Below are 19,216 nucleotides of genomic sequence, written 5' to 3'. Positions count from 1 at the left end.
ACACCTTTGTCACTAACATTCAATTTAAACTTAAGGTAAATAAATTTAAGAATTGTTTTATACAGGGTGAATCACAACTTATCCTAAAAAAATTTGGAAATAGATGCGGCATGAGAAATGGAGTCAATATCGTAAAAACATTTTTTGTAAAATCCTTATAGTTTCCGAGAAAAAAAATATTGTTATAGTTATAGTACATTCAACCACTACATAGCTGGACAACTGTAGTTTCTAGCGTTCTTCGCAATACGCGTGGAGAACCACGTGGCCTCAGCGACTCCGAATACTAAAATCCGATTTTGCAATCGTCGTTGCGATAGTGTTTACCTGTTTTCTGTGGTGTTTACAATAGTTTTTTAGTAGTTAGTGTTAAAAATTGTTTGCGTGTATAGCAACTCGGAGTTGATGGATATCATTTTAATTTATTGTGAAGCACTTGTATTATAATGAAACAAGACAGCATTTGTGTTAGTTCGTGGAAACTGAGTAAGACGGACCCAAATGTCTTTACACGTTGGTGGATAAAATTTTGAACAATTGTTGTTATAACATCGGGTATGTCAAATGAGTTTATTATTTAAAAACAAATTAATTTTATTAATTAATAATAACAATAAAGTCAAAATCAGTTGAATTTGCCGATATAAAATGGGTTATATAAAATTATATTTATTTCTTTCCTTGCGAGTTTTTTGCCCATTTTTTTATCACATCGCCATGCCGGTCGCATTGTTCCAGGTCAGGTTTTACAGTGGACCGTGGAGTATCCAGTGCCGTGCAGAAGTGTATTTTTAAATCATTTTCGAACTACCCTTTTTGATTTTTTCATTACAAAATTGTATTTGTAAGGGTTCCCTGTACATCCAGAATTTTTTTTTGAGTTAGTTCTGAATCACCCTATATGCAGAGTATACCTACTATTTAATACTGCAACATCGTTATGATTTATTGAGTTTTTGTTCAATGTATTTCTTTAATGAAGCTAATAAGGTACCACTTGTAAGGAGAGATCTACATACCGCCATCAAAGGAGGATGAGCATTTTTGAGCCATAGGCGAAGAGAGATGACATGTTTGCTAAATTGTAGGTCTTTTCAAATACTGCACGTCGCTCTCTGGTATTGCCCTAAAAACTCAGTCCTTCCTAAAGTCAACTTGAATATGTTGAAGAGTTTCTAAAAAACATCGAAAAATCGATAAAAAAAATATAATGAATGTCCCTTTTTAAATATCACTTCCGCGCTCTAATAGACCGATTTTCCCAATATAATTCTGGCACATTTTCCTATCCTATTCATCTACATGAGCTTCATTCACGTTTGCTCATTGTCCAAAGTTCATATGAAAATGCACTTCGTCCTTGAGGACGACCTGAAAAAAAGTACTAAATGATTTCCTTTTTTTTACAAAATGCAAAAAGCGTGGATTTCCGAGCTTTTGCCTGACCCTGGTACAATTTGTTTATAACGCTGTTTTGCACGTTCTACGTTTTATAATTAAACAATTAGTTCCAAAAAAGCAAACGAAATTAACAACAACGACTTCACGGTCAATCGAATCAATACTTGGCATACACGTTGGTCATTGGATTGACCGTCTTTTCCATAAATTTCATCAACATCCATCGTTTTTTGAAATAGTTATACGCAATTTTCGAAAACTTGCAGGTAATTTAATTGACTACAACATAAAATAACTAATATTCCGATAGATTGTCTAGATTTTCGTGCCACTTATTTGCAATTTGTCAACATCTTTCGAATAACTTTTTTGATATTATCATTCTGAATACCCTTCCCCGTCATAAAGTACAGTAAAATGACTACTAATAATTTTTTCAAGTATTCAGGTTTTATGATCTAATTCGACTGGAGGTATAAGTAAAATCTTTAAATAAACTGGCTTGTATATCTATTCATTTATTGACTTTTTAAAGAAATAGTAGTGGAAAATAGGTAGATACACTATTTTCCTAATGTATGGTCATAACCAATTTCCTGATAAGTACAAGCCACTTTTTCAATATTACGTATTTAGTTATATATTTCGTTAAAGCATATAGCACTATTGTTTTCACATAAATAATATGTTTAAAAATATGGACACTGTACATACTTCATAGTAAAAAAAAATTAATATTTGAGACATGTAAATTATACAATTACGTGCTTCCGATTTATTTTAGGGGCAAAGCTGGTTTTCATTAAAAGAAAATTTCATGTAAATGAGGCATATTAAAATTTAATATAATTATATCTAACTCACTTCATAGGAACAACGTATAGCAGTTTTTTGTCAGTGTAAGAGTCGAAGTATATAAAAGGATATTTTTTTAATAAATTTTACGCAGATACGCCTCTTAAATATACAGCATATTTTGTTTAAATCACCCTCGTACTTTTTTTATTTGTTGACTGATTTTAACAAACTTTTTTTATACATAAATATCGTGCTTAGCATGCTCTACTGCGAACATTTTTGTTTAAAAGTTAAAGTACTATTAGCGATTTTTTAATAAAAATCCGAAACACAAATATAATACCTATCAATTTTTGTGAAACGAACACAACATTTTTGTTTTCAGTCAATATTTAAGTATTAACTGCTTACGCGACTTGGTCAGTGTGACCAAAAAATATCCTTTTATAATCAACTGAAATATGCTGCGAATTACTTAGACGTGATAAAAAAAGATCATTAAATCCGGTCAATAAATAAAAATGTTAGGATACTGACTGTTCTTGAATAGAGCATTTCATAAAAATAAAAAAATTCCTTACTTGGACAAAGTACTTTATTCTGATTAGTTCATAGTCCATCATGAACCGAAAAAATTAAACCAGAAAATAAAACAAATCGCGCTATTATACCTTTAAAAGATTTATCCTAAATTCTAACGCTTTCCTTATCAGTTGATTAATTGATTTTGTCTCAGATGCTTCAGTGTAATACATTTCAGAAGAAGGCTCACAATGAAACATCGGAATAAAATTAACGGAAATCCTAACTGATTGAAAAGACAAGTTTTAAATGGAAAACCGTGTTAGGGGGCTTTTAATTTACTGAAATTGCTGCCAAGGTTAATACGAATGACAATGTAATTGTATAAATTATAGAGGAAGAAATATGTCATGAATTGAACCAAAAATAACTGTTGATAAAGAAAAATTTATTTGCATAAAAACTTATATAATATAATAATTTGCAGATGGTAAATTGGAAAATATACTTATTGTGTTTTATAAAAAGGATACAATCGCAGGTCTTTTTCCAGAAGTGTAAAATACACATGGAAAGAAAGCTCTCTAAATAAGGATTTCAGAACTGGGATTAGTTTTAAGAATAATATGCATATAAAAGTACAATTTGTAAAAATTTGACATATACTGGAAAACTCAAGAAAGTTCTAGCATTTTCTGCGACTGTTATACTTTTTATACAAAAACTTCTATACATATAAACCAAGTGACAGACAGATGAAGTTCAGTCAGTCCAAGCTCAGTAACTCAGGGCCAGTCCATTTCCAAGTTCAGAGCACAGGGGCAGTTTAAATCACATCGAAGTAAACTAAAGATCCAAACAGTGCTCAAATAAAATAAACTGAAGTGTCGATCGTAACAAGGAAGGTTACCTGAGAAAGATCCTGTAAAGCAGGAATAAGGCCATAAAAAAAGCCCAAAAGCAAACAAAAAGGTTTTGAATGTGAAATTCAAGAGCGAATGTGACAGACGAGGCTGTCAGTTGTCAAATCAAGCCTGAAGTTTAACAATAAAGAACTCCCTCAAGGACTGCAACTCTCAAGTTAGACAAGTTTGATGGTAATTTCCTAAACTCAGTCAACCATATACTTACTAGGTGATCTGGAGAAAAGAATAAATCGCAAGGACGTCATCCAAAAACAAAAAAGAATAAACACATGGGACAAAAGACAAATGTTAAACGGTAAGTTTTAAATCAATTTTATAAATTGTAAACTTAGATTAAAAAGTAGCTAGAGGTTAGGGTTTTTTCTTTATGGTGGTGTTTTTCCCGTAGGTACTCTTGCTAACAACAATGTTTATTGCAAATTGCAAATAAGTTGCAAGATCTAGACGACCTATCGGATAATTACTCATTTTATGCAGTAGGCAATTAAATTACCTACAATTTAAAGCATCTAAAGTCATATTTCACCAATTTGTTTTTTTGCAACTAATTATTTAATTACTAAACGTTAATTTTAGAAGTTAATTGATCCAAAGAAACGTATCGAAAAAAAATTCAGAAAGTTGGAATTAAGTAGCTCTGTACAACTAACAGAGTAGGACGTGGAAAACAGCGTTATAAACAAATTGTCCCAGGGCCAGGCAAAAGCCGCTCGGGAATTCGCTCTTTTTACATGAAAAATATCATATTTTTAGGGAAATTTAAAAAAAGAGACCTACGCCTCTTTTCCCAAGAGATTTTAGAGACAATTAAAGAATGGGTTCAACGTTTATTTTCAGAAAGTTTTATATTGATAGTTCATGTAATAAACAATGCAAAAGTCTTTAAATCATGTAGGGGTAAAACTTGATCCTTGGTCACAAACTAGTCCAACAGGTAACCCATAATGCAAACCGACCAGACCAACATTTGCTGAATCATTGTAGCACTGAGAGTTCGTGGCCAGACGCATTCGTACCATAACCAGACTATAAACCGCAACAACAGCCCCTCCTTGGCACTGCAGCGAACGTTCGGACTATATCACATGCAGCTAACAGCCCTAGGATACCCAACACCTCAGAACAAGACCGTATCATCACAACTACCGACGACGCTTCATAGCAACGCACAATAAAATAATTTACTTTGTTACTCATTTTCACAAATGATTAATTTAAACAGTACAAAACAGTCAAATATATAATCCGCCAATACAATAACTTCAATTCTAGTCCTCTTATTAACACTGTATTTAAAAGCACATACACACACACTCTTCACGTTCTTTTATAAAAATTGGGTCAGTCATAATATAAGAGTCACACCAAAATTATAAATCAAGAACTTCCCTTAAAAATTCTAAGGAAACAGAGTAGGTACGTAAAAAAATTGACGTAGATAAATTACTAAATAAAAAGTTCTCAATATTTTTTTCAAAGAGACTTTTTGATTGATAAATTTTCATCTTGATTCATCAACAAAGCAATGCTATTTATATTTCATTTTAGTCTGTTTTATTTCTGCAAAACAAACGTACAGGAACATAATATAATATACAATATTAAGGAAGAAGGAAAAAATGCTAAAAGCAAATATTTCTTTTCTTTTCTTGAATATTGGCAATCAGGAAGACAATATTACAGAGGTGCCCAAGTACATACTACGCCATTTTATGAGACATTATCCACAGAGATGGAGTTATGAACTTAATATTATATTTTACGTCTCCATATCTTTCATTATGTTAACCGGAGTAGCGTTGGCGGTTTAAGATGAGAACGTCAATAATATTTAAGGGTAAGAAAGCGAAAGTGACACCCGACTTAACTGAACCTAAGGTGAGGGAGATGTCGCCAGTTACTGAACTTTATGGAAATGGCAAAGTGAAAAATCGCCAGCATATTTTCTAGAGTTTTTCAACCTGTATTGCAAAGTATCTAAAATATTCATTTATCTATAAAATGAATTACCCATCAATTTTATTTAATAAATTTACTATTATTCTGAATGAACTTTGAAAATTTATTTTCGATAGCACACATGCACGTAGAAATTTAATTTTGAAAGAAAAAATTATAAACATAAATTGTGAGTAATTGTCCAGTAGGCAGAGGTTCAGAAGTAGTAATTTTCTACTTTGTTTTACAAATTGGATATAAATATATTTTTTGCACACTCAGATTATTTGACACCTTTACTAAATTTGTTGAGACATTTGTAAGTGACGTTTACAAATTAGCGATCAGGAGGCGGTAACTAATCTAATAAAGGTAGAATTTTAAAAATCAATTTTTATTAACGACAAAATTAAAATTACGATTTGAATAATTATTAAAATTTATTGGAACAATAGAATTCGGATTCTCTTCTGATGAACCCTATAATTGCTGCACATTTTGTAATAACACTCTGGGCTGCGATATCACTTTCTGCCACCGTAGAATGTCCATATAAAATCTGGTCTGAAAATTTATTTTTATTTTCCATAGTCCCTTAGCTACATAAAGAGGTTAAATATCACCCAAAGTGCTTTTTATGTATTTGATGTACTAATAGAACAACACATTAAAATACACGCCTGTCACCTAATAAGGAAAACATGTTATTAACAGTTTACGTCGCCAAGAATGCCTATTTTTCTTCAATACCTCGGCTCTGCGTTTAAATGAAATTTTGTACAAGACAGAGTAGCTCCATTTTTTTTATTGCAGAAATAATATTGCAAATTAATTAAAAAATGGCAAAAATTGATGTCTCTTAAAATTGTTGTCAATTTTCTAAAAATTAATTAAACTTCATGAAACTTTCGGAAAATACCCTTCAATTCACGTAACCCCGATACCCGGTATTGGACAGATTAGTCGTTCCCAAGTTATTGACAATTACGTGGCATATTTCCAGGAAATTTGGAATGATGGTATGATTTTTCTGGATCTTGCGTCTTTACGAAATATGGCGAGGATATAAGGCTAAAAAAATATTTGGGTCATTTATTTGATGTTATATAAAATGACAAACAATGTGCAACGTTTTAATTACTATGAAATGAAGTCAATTTCATAACTCTACAGTTACTTAAAGGAGAAAACTGACATATCTTGAATTTATAATACATGCAATAGCAGTAAAACTATGTACCTAAAGAGAGTTTAAAAATCTTAATAATATACTGGATCATTTGTTAGACCAAAAATTATTTCCTATACAATATTTGAACAGTTTGCTCAAATTCTCAAATTTTTGTTGGAATTATACAGGGTGTCTGTAAATAAGTACGGAATATTTTCGTGAGTGTTTGCTGAAGTAATTATTTCAAAGATGTTGACTCGAAATTTGATAGTTCTATTTTATTTAGAAATATTGACTGCAACCTATTAGATAACGTATCAATAGAAATTAAAAATGCACAACTTGCAATAAAATATGTTTCATTTTTTTCCTCAAAAATGGTACATCCTACAAAAAAAAATTGAAGTGACCAATTTCATTCAGAATTGATCGCGGATTTCTAAAAATATATCAGAACGGGAAGAAGTCAGTGGTGTACCATTTTTTTATTTAAAAAGGTTGTGGCATTCTCGCACGAACGCCACTCGTGCAAGTAGAAATATTCGGATCACTCCAAAAAATGCACATTTATCCCTCCAAAACGTTTTTCAAATTTCGAGACAATATCTTTAAAACTCTTTGAAACAATTATAAACATAAATTTAAAATTAAAATTTAAATACTCTGTATCTCGGAAACGAAGCATATTTCGACCTACGTTTATATGAACTTTGTTTCACAAAATAACGTTGGCAACCTCCCTCTAATATATTTATTATTTACATACACCCTGTATACGTTTGACTGACATTCTCAAACACTCGGCAATTCTCGGACCAATCTCAAAAAAATTAATTAGAAAAGTTCATATCAAAAATTCACTCTGTATGCGATTTTGTTATTGTAAATAGGAATTTTAGAAGTAGATACATGGGGAATGAAAACTGTGTTTGACTGTTTGATATTTTTCTCACACTTTTTGAATTTTGACTAAAACTGAAAATTCATCATATAAAAATACGTTTAATGTTTAATACTGTCATTTTTATTTACAGGGCAGTATTTCATCAGTTATTGCTATTATAACTAAAAAAAATTTAATAAAAATTCCATGTTTGTTTTAGATACGTTTTTGAATTTATAAGATAAATTTATATATGCAATAAGGAAACGGAAAACTCTAAAATAAAATTAAAAAACTAAAACTACACAAAAGACGAATTGAGAAACCAAACGAAAAAACAGGTAAGTTATAAGGCCCGGTACTTTGGATCTCGATTAAGGTTTGATTAACTATCGGGCAATTAGATTGTGATTATACTTTATAAAATAAATCAGTATATGTACAATCTAATCACCTGATCAGTTAGTCAGGCTTTAACGGCTCAAAGTATCGGACCTAAAAGTTACAACAGATCTTCAAAATGAAACCCTGTTGCCCCTATACATTTTTGTCCAACTGTTAAATGTGTTATTGATCTACGAGTCGTCAAAGGATTGGTTCTAATATGGTTACAATAATTAATAATTCGGGAATGTGGCATTTTCTCGTTGATGTAATTAAAAACTAATTCAACTAAAGCATGACAAAAATGTGAAACACAAAATATCTATTCTTCCACTTTTAGAATTCTAACTTACATTAAAAAAGTCGCATACAGACTGAATTTTTTTATGTGAACTCAAATTAATTTTTTAAGACCGATATTGGAACTTCTGAATGTTTGGTAATGCCAGTCGTATGCCAGCCAACTTTATAATATTTCCAAAACATTAGAGATTTTGAACAAATCGTTCAGATATTGTATCGAAAACAATTTTTGGTCTGAATCTACAAATGACCCTGTATATTAACAAACCAGGGCAATATACACTTTGATGGTCATCATGTAAAATGTAGTTGGGCGAATGCGAACTCCGCCTCTTGTATCATTTGGTTATGATATACAGGGTGGCCTCGAGGTAATGGGCCAAAATTCATGGATGGATTCTCGAAGCAAAAATATTGCGATTTAGCCGAACTTACCTTAGTCCAAAAGTTGATAGTTAAAGTGATACAGGGTGTTAAATGTAAAATATTATTTTAGTTTATTTCCATTTATTTTTTAATTAATGCAAATATCTACACAAAATTTTGGGGTTTGGGGTTCTTTGGATAGAGGAATTGAAATTTGTTCACATTTTGGTAATACTTCATAGAGGGCGCCAGCTGTCGTAGATTGAATGTATGTATTGAATACGACATAACTTTTGTGTACTTTAATATATCTCATCTTTGGTATCAAATTCCTATTTTCCAACTTTTTTACACAAAAGAGGTATATTTTATGAAAGTAGCTGTCTCGCACCGTTTCCGAGATATTTGGCTTTGAAACTTCCATTGCTAATAGTTGAAATAATTAAAATAATTTAGAAACGTCAAAAACAAGGGTTTATTGAGAATTAAAAATTGTAATGATCAGTAAAATAGTAAACATTAGTAAAAATTTGCCTTTTTGACAATAATTGCTCAAAATGTCCACCTCTAACTGCAATACATTTATCAACGCGCTTATTAAAAGATTGTCTTATTTTAAAGTATAAATCCTTAACGCGAAATGACTTTGCAGCATTTAAAACCTGCTGCTAAAGTTCTTCTCATGTATTTCTCCATAAAGAATTGATTTCATGTAACTCCAAAAACGAAAATTTCGGTATTCTATCTTACATTTATGTATATGAGTATACAATTTAAATTGCATGCTAAGATGTAATTTTAATTAGGTACGAATAATACTTAATAGAAATTAGCAAACAAATGACAGCAATAAGCCTAGTGGAAAACGTCAATTATTTGATTTTCGTCCAAATCCTACTTAAGAAACATTACCGCTAAATTAATAATACCTTTAGGTACTTAATTGTATTTTAATGCAACAGCATTGGAAGTTTCAAAGCCAAATATCTCGAAAACGGTACGAGATAGTTACTTTCATAAAATATACCTTTTTCGTGTAAAAAAAGTTGAAAAATAAGAATTTGATAGCAAACATGATATATCTTAAAGTACAAAAAAGTTATGTCGTTTTTAATACATTCAATCTACTGCAGCTAGCGCCCTCTATGAACTTTACCCAAAATGTTAACAGATTTCAATTCCTCTACCCAAAGAATTCTAAACCCCAAAATTTTGTGAGTATATTAGCATTTGTTAAGGAATAAATGAAAAAAAAACTGAAATAATATTTTACATTTACCTGTATCTCTTTAACTATCAACTCTTGGACTATGTTTATGTTCGGCCAAATCGTAATATTTTTTCTTGGGGAATCTATATCCATGAATTTTAGCCCATTACCTCGGGACCACCCTGTATTTAAGTTCTATTTTGTTGTATCTATTACAATGAAAACTTTTACGTTTGGAATTAATTTTAATTATATGCTTTAATTAATTTATTGATTCAAACTAATTATTTTAAATTAAATTATTTTGTGCCATAACATTTATGATATCTATAATTCTTTGGCCTTGCTCACTAACACCACTACCACCTTCAAATGCAATCTCCTCTCTATCGGATTCTTCATATTTTATAAATTCAGTCCAATTCGGAACCTCCGTTTCGCACAACATGAAACTTAATGTCATTAAAGCAATATAAAGTCCAAACTTGGCATATTTTTTCCAATGACACTCTAATAAAGTAAAAGGAAACACCTTTTCCACATCACAGGAGAACTGTATTAGTAACTCAGTAACTGAATCGTGATATATTTTCAAATACTTCTTATAGTCGTGAAGAATGTTGCCAGTGGTACAAACGAAGAAAAAGTATGCTAAATCTAGAACTGGAGAACCAATTTTCGATAACTGCCAGTCGATAAAACAAACCCCGTTTGGTTTTTGAATTTCCTGAGTGCCCTGTAAAAAAATAGAAGTCATATTATGTCACATGCAGCAATATCAATTAGAGCGAAAGTACATTCATGTCCCATCAAGTAATTCTAATTTACTTCCATTTAGCAAGGTACTGAGAGGAAAGAATAGATACAGAAAATTACATTTACATTAGTCTATGTATAATAATTAAAACATCAAAACTATTTCAAAGATAATTACAACAGTGCGCAAACCTATAGAGACAGAAAAACCTATTTACTACCCACATACTCGTTTCTTATATAACTTGAGAGACCAGAGATAACTTTAATGGAATCATTTTTACGATTTAAATGTTTTTCATACGTTTTGCGTAGGTAATAAAAAAAACCTGGCCTGACCTAACGTAACTTATCAGTTTAAATTTAATTAATTAAAGAAAAGGGAGCATACAAGGAGCTTGGCAGAGGTGTGGGATGTATACAGTATGTCCGCGGATTGAGTTTATAAGAGGACAAATAGACCAAAAAGTGAAAGATACGAAAAAAGGCATTCTTGATAAAAGTTTTTGCTACTTTAGAAAATACGAATCACGTAATATTATGAGTAGACATACCTTATTTTGCAAGATCCTAAAAAGGCATTCTTGGTAAAGGTTTTTCCTTGTTTAAATCAATATTTCCATTTAAAATTTTGTCTCCTACCCACAGTCTAGTCTTTCCGCTTCATATCCCTCTTCCAATGTGGTTTGAATGGAAATATTTTATTTTCTTTTAATATCTTGTGAGTATGACTTTTTTCTACAACTGTTTAGCACGATTTCTAAGGGACATCACATAATTTCCTCTAACAGACTAAAACTGTGGTTATGGTCATATTTTTTCTTTTTCTTTCTGAAGTTTAAAACCGAACCAGTTCTTTGAAACTTTTTTATTTTCTTGCATATTGCCATCGAACAAATTGTTCGCTAAATTGTTCCATGAGGTAGCGATATGATACATGACTATCCCTATAATATTTTAAAGACAATGACCATGTCTTTAACGGCCAGTTTCACAATCGTTGGTTATCTTTTTGGTAAGGTAACCTTGACCCAAGAGTTAACTTGTGGTTAAACAATTCAACTGTTTCACAACAGGCATTACAGTCGTCAAGTAAGCCAACCTGGGGTTAAGCTGATTTTTAGAATGTTGTTACGAATTTATTGCAGTAGACAAGTGACAAAATTTAGAAGAATATGAAGAAATAACCTGTAGTGACATATTTTCTGACAGTTTTTAGTACCTGTCTACTAAATTTACGTATTATTTAGCATAATATACTGTGCTTCTTAACTTTTTAGCATGGAAGATAAGTACGAAGTTCAATAATAATAATCCTCACGACTCTACTTGCTATGGCTTTACTAACTCCACAGAAATCTGGAGTGGTTCTTAGAAAAGATCCATTGGCAAACAAATGTATGTCAAAAGTAGCTGTTCTCTGGCATTTTCTACATAAGAAAATAAAAAAGTTAGGTACTGTAATTTTCAAAATACATGTATAGAAATATGGAACATGCACCTTTGCGTACGGTGATTAATAATATCCTGTATTTCTTCTAATAAATTTTCTATTGTACGTGGGGAAAGCCTAAATCTTGTGAAAAAGTATTTTGGGTCATATTCTTCATTGAAAATTCGTGGTTTCCTAACATCTTCACCGCTACTATAAGCATTTACCTCATAATTTTCAAAATTCATTTTTGATTTATATTTTTAATGTCAGTTACCTCTTTATAGGTTAACTTTAACTATAAATCTTCAGGTTAACTTACACCTAAGGTTCTGGTTATCTTTATAATGACATAACCAAGACATTGAAGTTAACCAGATGTCGTGAAACAGCTCACTTGCAGTTAACCTTTGGTAAGAAATTAACTACAAGTTAACCATAGATTGTAAAACTGGGTAGTGTCATTATTATTTGATAAATTAGTAGGTACTCTGATTAGAAGTGTGCTAGAGAATACTTAATTAAATTTTTGACAACGTGACTCTTATTCATTTTTCAAGCAAAAACTTTAATCAAGAATGCTTTTTTCACATCTTGCAAAATAAGGTATGTTACTCTTACGCAAAATAACATATTTGTACTGTTGACCCACCCTGTACAACAAAGTTCGTCATGGTGATACGTATTTTCTAAACAAGCGAAAACTTTTATCAAGAATGACCTTTTTTCGTATCTTTCACTTTTTGGTCCATTTGTCCTCTTGTAAACTCAATCCGCGGACATACCGTAGAATAGACATTGTAAAAGCGTAAAAAACAATTTTAAATTGTTATAATCTTTGATTACTGTCTCGTCTACACAAAATTTAGGTACATAGATACTTCAGTACAAGATTATAAGTCAAATACAACGTAAGCAAATATATATCTCAGGACCAAAGTGCCTTTGAATTATGTAATAGATGTCATTGCAATAAATTAGTTAAAATATTAATAAAATTAGTTTTAAATAATTTACGTATATTTGATTTATACTTACAATCATACGTACATAATTTACACCATTTATTGTGAAATAATTATAGTCACAGAAAATTATTAAATGTGTTTTCCTGGTGGACATTTAGATGTGGATGAAAGTATTTTGAAAGAGCAAAACAGTAAATGGATAAGATCAGTTTTGGAGGACGCACTGAGGAGCAGTAAGAAACGATTGCAGAGGGCAGAGGGCTTTTATTTAAAAGTGTCTTCTGCTGTACAGTCCCTGCCCTTTTCCAATAAATTTCAGATGTACTGCCCTATCCTTGTCTCTTCTTAGTTGTCATGTCCTAGGACCCTTGAGGATCTATGCATTCCTAGCTAAAGGCGCAATCTCTCTCTAATTTAATAAAGGATAAGGGTACGATTACGTCTTAAAGGAATGGGATGATTGTGTAAAAAAAGCACAGCATCCGTTGTCCTAACAGAATTATAAGTACAGACTTTCCATCAAATGATAAACCGATAATTTTCTGTCTTTATAAAAAAATCCCATAATAATTGACAGCTCCAAAAATTAGTTTTTAAAGAAACAATTGAATATCACATTTGCAACTTCTTGGTGGAAGTTTTAAATGGCATACTTTGTATTTTTTAATTTTTTGAAGTTGCAAGATTTTATGATTTAACAATATAAATGTCATAATATGTTTGCTTCAGATCTTTTTTTAATTAAGAATTGTCGATATTTTAGACCACTATTCTATCCTTTTCATGTCGTTAACATTAAGTTTAAATTAAATTGTTAAACAAAACAAATTGGGACTTGAAAATATATATACCTACATAAACAGGGTGATCCATTAACGGTATCGAGCGGCTCTATATAGGAAACTAGACGTGCTACGATTATGGGGTAAAAAATCTCTTAACAAATACGACCAAAATACCAATTTAATTTTGGCTTGGACTATGTCAATGTTATTTAGAGAACTAAATAAAGAAGAATGTTCTAGCACAACTTCACTATTTTAGCAATAACTTGAAAACAAAATAATATATCGACTTCTGGTTTGTGTTTCCTTAATAAACGGTCTATCAAGCCATGAAAAAAACTATATCGTTGCATTTAAATTTTTTAGTAAACGGAGACAATTACAAAACTTTTCTCATTAGCGTCGTCTACCGTTGCGCAGGAAAATAATATTTTTATTCCCATATCATAAATATAAATGTTATTAATAGTTCTTTAAAATGAGCCGCCGTTTTTTGAAATCGATTAAGGCATTCAGAAGTTATGACAATTTAAAAATTTCAAGATGGCGTCCTTCATACTGGCGTTGCTATGGTAATAACAAAAAAAAAAGTTCAAACAAAACTTGTGAAGGGTTTAACAGTGTATCTAAAAAATGTATTTGCAACTTAGGTTATATAAGCAAAATTTCGAAAAATCGACAATTTTCTGTAACACTAGCAGTTGCGCCCCCTAGCGGTGAAGTTACGAACTTGAAAATATTTTAAATCAATTTCGTTTGGTCGTATTTGTTAATAGATTTTTTACTCCATAATCGTAGCACGTCTAGTTTTCTATATACAGCCGCTCGATAATGGATCACCCTGTATACAGGGTGATTTCACTTGAAATACAGAAACTGCAGGACTTGATTCATTACCGAAAAATAAGTAGAGTTTGCCCTATAAACTTTTTTCCAGCGCGACTCGGTATTCGAGATACAATGTGTTAAAGATTACAAAAAAATATATATTTTCTGCTGCCATATGTTCATATTGCGCGGACGGAATTGAATGAAATTTTCTATATTCACTTAATTAGCCCTTTTATTGAATATAATTTTAACCTTGTAGCTTTAACCAATGGCGTGCTACTGGAGGTATCGCCCCATTTCCCCAAGAAAAAAATTCGCCACTGGCGTTTTTTTGTAGAAATAATGTTCCATTCAGGTATTGTTACGTAGAATGAATGAAAAATATTTCTTGTTATTTTTTAATAGTAGCAGCAGTTTAGGAGATATTTGGGCTTGTTTTTACGTTTTATTGAATTTTCCGAATTAATTAATCCGTTTATTTGATGAAAACCTCCTGGTTTTAACCAGTGACATGCAACTAATGCATCCGCCAACTTTTCCAGAGAAAAGAATACGCCACTGGCAGCTTTTTATTTCTGGAAAAAATATCAAACTAAATAATAAACATTAGCAAATGGGTCGTGTAAATAATTAAGTAACGAGCCCTACAACAATATAAATTGTCCAAAAGAAGTCCTTCCGCATCGATACACTTTTGACATCTTCTAATCTACATATTTATAGAGGAACTTATCATACCATGATTTTCCCTGAGGAGATTACAATTTTCCTCTATTCTTTGTCACAATTTGTCTCTGTTCATAAGTCCAACAAGGCCTACAGATTCATAAGCAAATAAGCAAAACTAGTTATAAAATACTAAAACGAGTTTAATGTAAAGCCTATTATAATATGAAGATATAACCGAAAATATATTTTTTTAAACTTGAACACCCTATATCTCGAATATCACGCCCCCCCCCCAATGTCAAACAATATACTTACAGCGTTTCTAAGTCCATATCAAAGAGTCTTTGCCCATATCATAACTTCAGGGGATTGTTTTTTGGATCATTTTGAATAAAAAAGCTATAATGAACAAAGGATCTAAGCCAACGAATTTCCGATACAAAATTTTAAAAGTTAAAAAATCAGTTTAAATTAAGTTAATATTAACTAATTAAGTCAAAAGTTCACCGCATTAGTATACAGGGTGTCCCACCAACATGGCAATGCCCCTAGGGCACAACTAACATATCTAGAACTCTCTAGCACTTCCGGTTATACCGGAAGTCGACACCAACTTCGTTATTTTAAATGGGACACCCTATATATTACTACATTTTCAGATTCTACGTGAAATTTGAAGGTCTATTAAATATTCCCTATACCTAGGAGTTACAGATTTTGAAATATTAATTTTTAAAGAAAAAACAGATGCAAGAGTCCGCGGAGATGCTAGAACTCTTTTCAGAAGCGTGATGTCAAGCGGATATTTGGTACCTGTAAAGGGCATCGGTAACACTACATTATGGTATACTAACAAATTAAACTATTTAATACTAGGTATTTCATTTTTGCTGTTATATTTTGATAACTTCAAACAGCTATAACTTTAACTTTGTTAACTTAAATGGAACACCTTGTATTTTTTTACTCTGTTGTATGCAGATTGAAATTTCCTTTTAAGCCATATAAGTATTGTTAGGGTCGCCGTTACTACCTTTAGAGATATTCGCAATTTTCTATTTTTTGGTACTTTTTCTCATATCAGACCTGTTGTCAAATTGGCCATGACCAGAAACAATATAACCAAAATAATAAAAATAAACATTTGTCAAGTTAGTTGTCAAATTATTGTTATGTCTCTAATAGTTTTTGCTGAAAATTTGTAAATTATACTTATGAGGATTATGTATTTTAATTTGTTTGTTATTAATGGAAAAAAGCAGCAGATTCTCTACATGTTCCTGAACTTACTTCGTCACATTTTAAGTGTCCACAGTGTATCAAGACAATTAAATGTATGAAAACTACTGTTCACAAAATTTTAAAAAAGCAACTTCTTCGGCCATTTCATTTAACTGCTGCTCAAGAACTTGAAAATCTAGATTCCAACGCACGTTTACAATTTTGCCGCTGGTTGGTGAATGGCTTCGCAGAAGATAATATGCTTCAAAAATTACAAGGAACAGTGTTGTCAGTTTTCATAATTTGCATGTGTGGAGTGATAAGAATCCTAAAGAAACACGACAATAATGACATTACCTGATAGCCACAGCAATCAACATCTTATTTTCATCGCATACTGAGCTCAAAGTTTTAAATCCGTGACATTGCCACGCAAACCGAACCATACGGATCTGCAAATAATGCCATTTTTCTCAAGAATGGCTTTCTGTAGGCGATTTTCTCAGGAGACAATATTTTTTTTTAATTAAACGACCTTTTCAATGCTGCCCGTTTTTAAAAAAATACGACCACTCTAAAAGTTTTGGCCGCTAAAAGGAGTAGGTAACCGGAGAAAACTATCACCCATCGATCTGACTAAAGCTTTAAGAAATAATACGCCATAATAGTCCAAAAAAATGTGCAAAATTTTAACACGATCGGTAAAAGGGTTATGAAGTTATTAATTAAATTAGTTTTATTTCTGCCAACTTTGAAGGCTTGTAACTCAAAAACCAAAAATATTTAACTTTTTTTCGTAGATCGTATTTATTTATCGTCGTGAATATGCAGTCAAGCGTTGTCGGTGAAATTTGCGGAGACCCTGTATAGTATAACAATATTTAACAATTGCACGAAAGCTTAGGTTAGACCTTTGGTTCGTAAAGGTTTCCTGGTTTAATATGACTCAAAAATATTTTGAAGTTCTCACATAAATTTAGAAAACAACCTGTAATTGTGATTCTGCTAATAAATATTAAAATTTACCCACCTCGTACTTAAACAGCATATTATTACACCAACAGTCAGCATGTGTAACTACCAGTTGTTCATCAAGATTTTGCATGTCTTCCAATAAGAACTTTTCTGCAACATCTGCAAATCTCTTAAATAACTGAGCAGCTGAATCATTACTTTCGACTGCCTTGAAGCCAATTTGCAATACATTGTTTATCATTTCCTTAGATTCCTCGACAGACATTGATCTACCGTAGAAGTCGTCAAGGTTTTCCGTAAGCTTGTCGTACAAATCTGGACTTTTTTCTTTCATAGCTAAAGAAACGGCATGAAATTTTCCGTACTCAGAAAACACTAAAGCTACATGTTCGTCATCCATAGGCACCTTCCTATTCCACATTTTATAACCACTTCCTTTCAAATTTTCTAATATTATATACTCATTATTCTCTTTATCACTGCTTCCATATATCTTTGCATATCCTGTAAATCCATTGATCACATTATTCTCCTTTTGAAAATTTTCAAATTGATTGAGTACGTTGTTATAAATGTAAATTTCTCTTAGGTAAGCATTCCTTACAAACATTTTATGTTCCACATTGTCGGTGGGCTCTGCTTGTTTAAAAATTAGTTCCAGATTATTTCTCTCTCCCTTGAGTGATATATTGAAGAGTGATCCCATATATCCCTCTCCTTTTGGAGTAGCACGTTGTACATCGAAACTGTAAAAACTTTCATTGTGTACGATGGCTTTTAGTACATTTCTTTGATCCTCGGTAAGTTCCGAACTCATATTCACACACAGTAAGAAAAACTGTACCTACGTATATTAAATGTAAATATTAAATAACTGGATTCTGTATTTACGGTTCTGTAAGCCTTAGATTACTGAACCTTATCAAGGATTATAGTAGTTACGCGTCTGCTAATATTTACTCTTTACCACACTTTTCAATTTATTCCATGTGTGCCACTAAAAGAAAACATTCTTGGAACAGAATTAATTTAGTTTTAGTACACTACAACAAACCATGCTTTTTGTCAAGGTTCTTCTGATAAGATTGATATATATTTGTAATTTATCTCGTGATGGTAATAAAAATTTAAGCAGTAATTTCTGGTTGCCTACAGTACTGTAAATTGTTAGGAATTTTGTGACTCTTTAGCTTTAAAAAGAAAAAGGATATAAGAAGCTTGTTCGTTAAATTTTACAAGCAGAATAAATTTAATAAAAATACACTAGAACCGTTTTAAGATTGCCATTACGTCACGGGTATGTCCTAATATCAAAGACAGTCGTTGCGGCCGTGAATTCATTTTTAAACGCGCTAAAAAAAGATACAATGATGGTATAAATGTCTTCACAGTCTCAATCTATCACAGACAACCATTCCAGTATTAGAGTGAAAGAAAATGGAAGACGTTTGTTGGGTATTAATTTTAGATTGTAGTTTGACTAGCGCCTATAAAACAAAACAGAACTGACACTCAGATTAAAAATTTGACAGTTGTTTTCATGGAGACTACACAAGGCGCCCGAACTCCATGTAAACAAAAATCTTACCAAAATAAGAGGGCGCTAGTGTCCCATATGTACCGTTTAGAGAAGGTAGATAAAAATAGCAGTAGTTTTTATTTACTACTATAAAAACA

General features: G+C 31.5%; 1 protein-coding gene across 1 annotated transcript; it reads right to left on the bottom strand.

Moving 5' to 3' along the window:
- Nucleotides 1-10,160: 10,160 nt before the first annotated feature.
- Nucleotides 10,161-18,560, bottom strand: LOC108908700. Its single transcript, XM_018712816.1, has 2 exons — nucleotides 17,595-18,560; nucleotides 10,161-10,638 (listed from the first exon to the last, which is right to left on the bottom strand). Exons 1-2 carry the CDS (start codon nucleotides 18,354-18,356, stop codon nucleotides 10,192-10,194), a joined length of 1,209 nt encoding a protein of 402 aa, XP_018568332.1. The 5' UTR covers nucleotides 18,357-18,560; the 3' UTR covers nucleotides 10,161-10,191.
- Nucleotides 18,561-19,216: the final 656 nt, after the last annotated feature.

This window comes from Anoplophora glabripennis, unplaced genomic scaffold (assembly GCF_000390285.2).
Source record: "Anoplophora glabripennis isolate ALB-LARVAE unplaced genomic scaffold, Agla_2.0 scaffold396, whole genome shotgun sequence".
NCBI classification, from domain to species: Eukaryota; Metazoa; Arthropoda; class Insecta; order Coleoptera; family Cerambycidae; genus Anoplophora; species Anoplophora glabripennis.
This window is presented reverse-complemented; position numbering and strand designations above follow the sequence as displayed.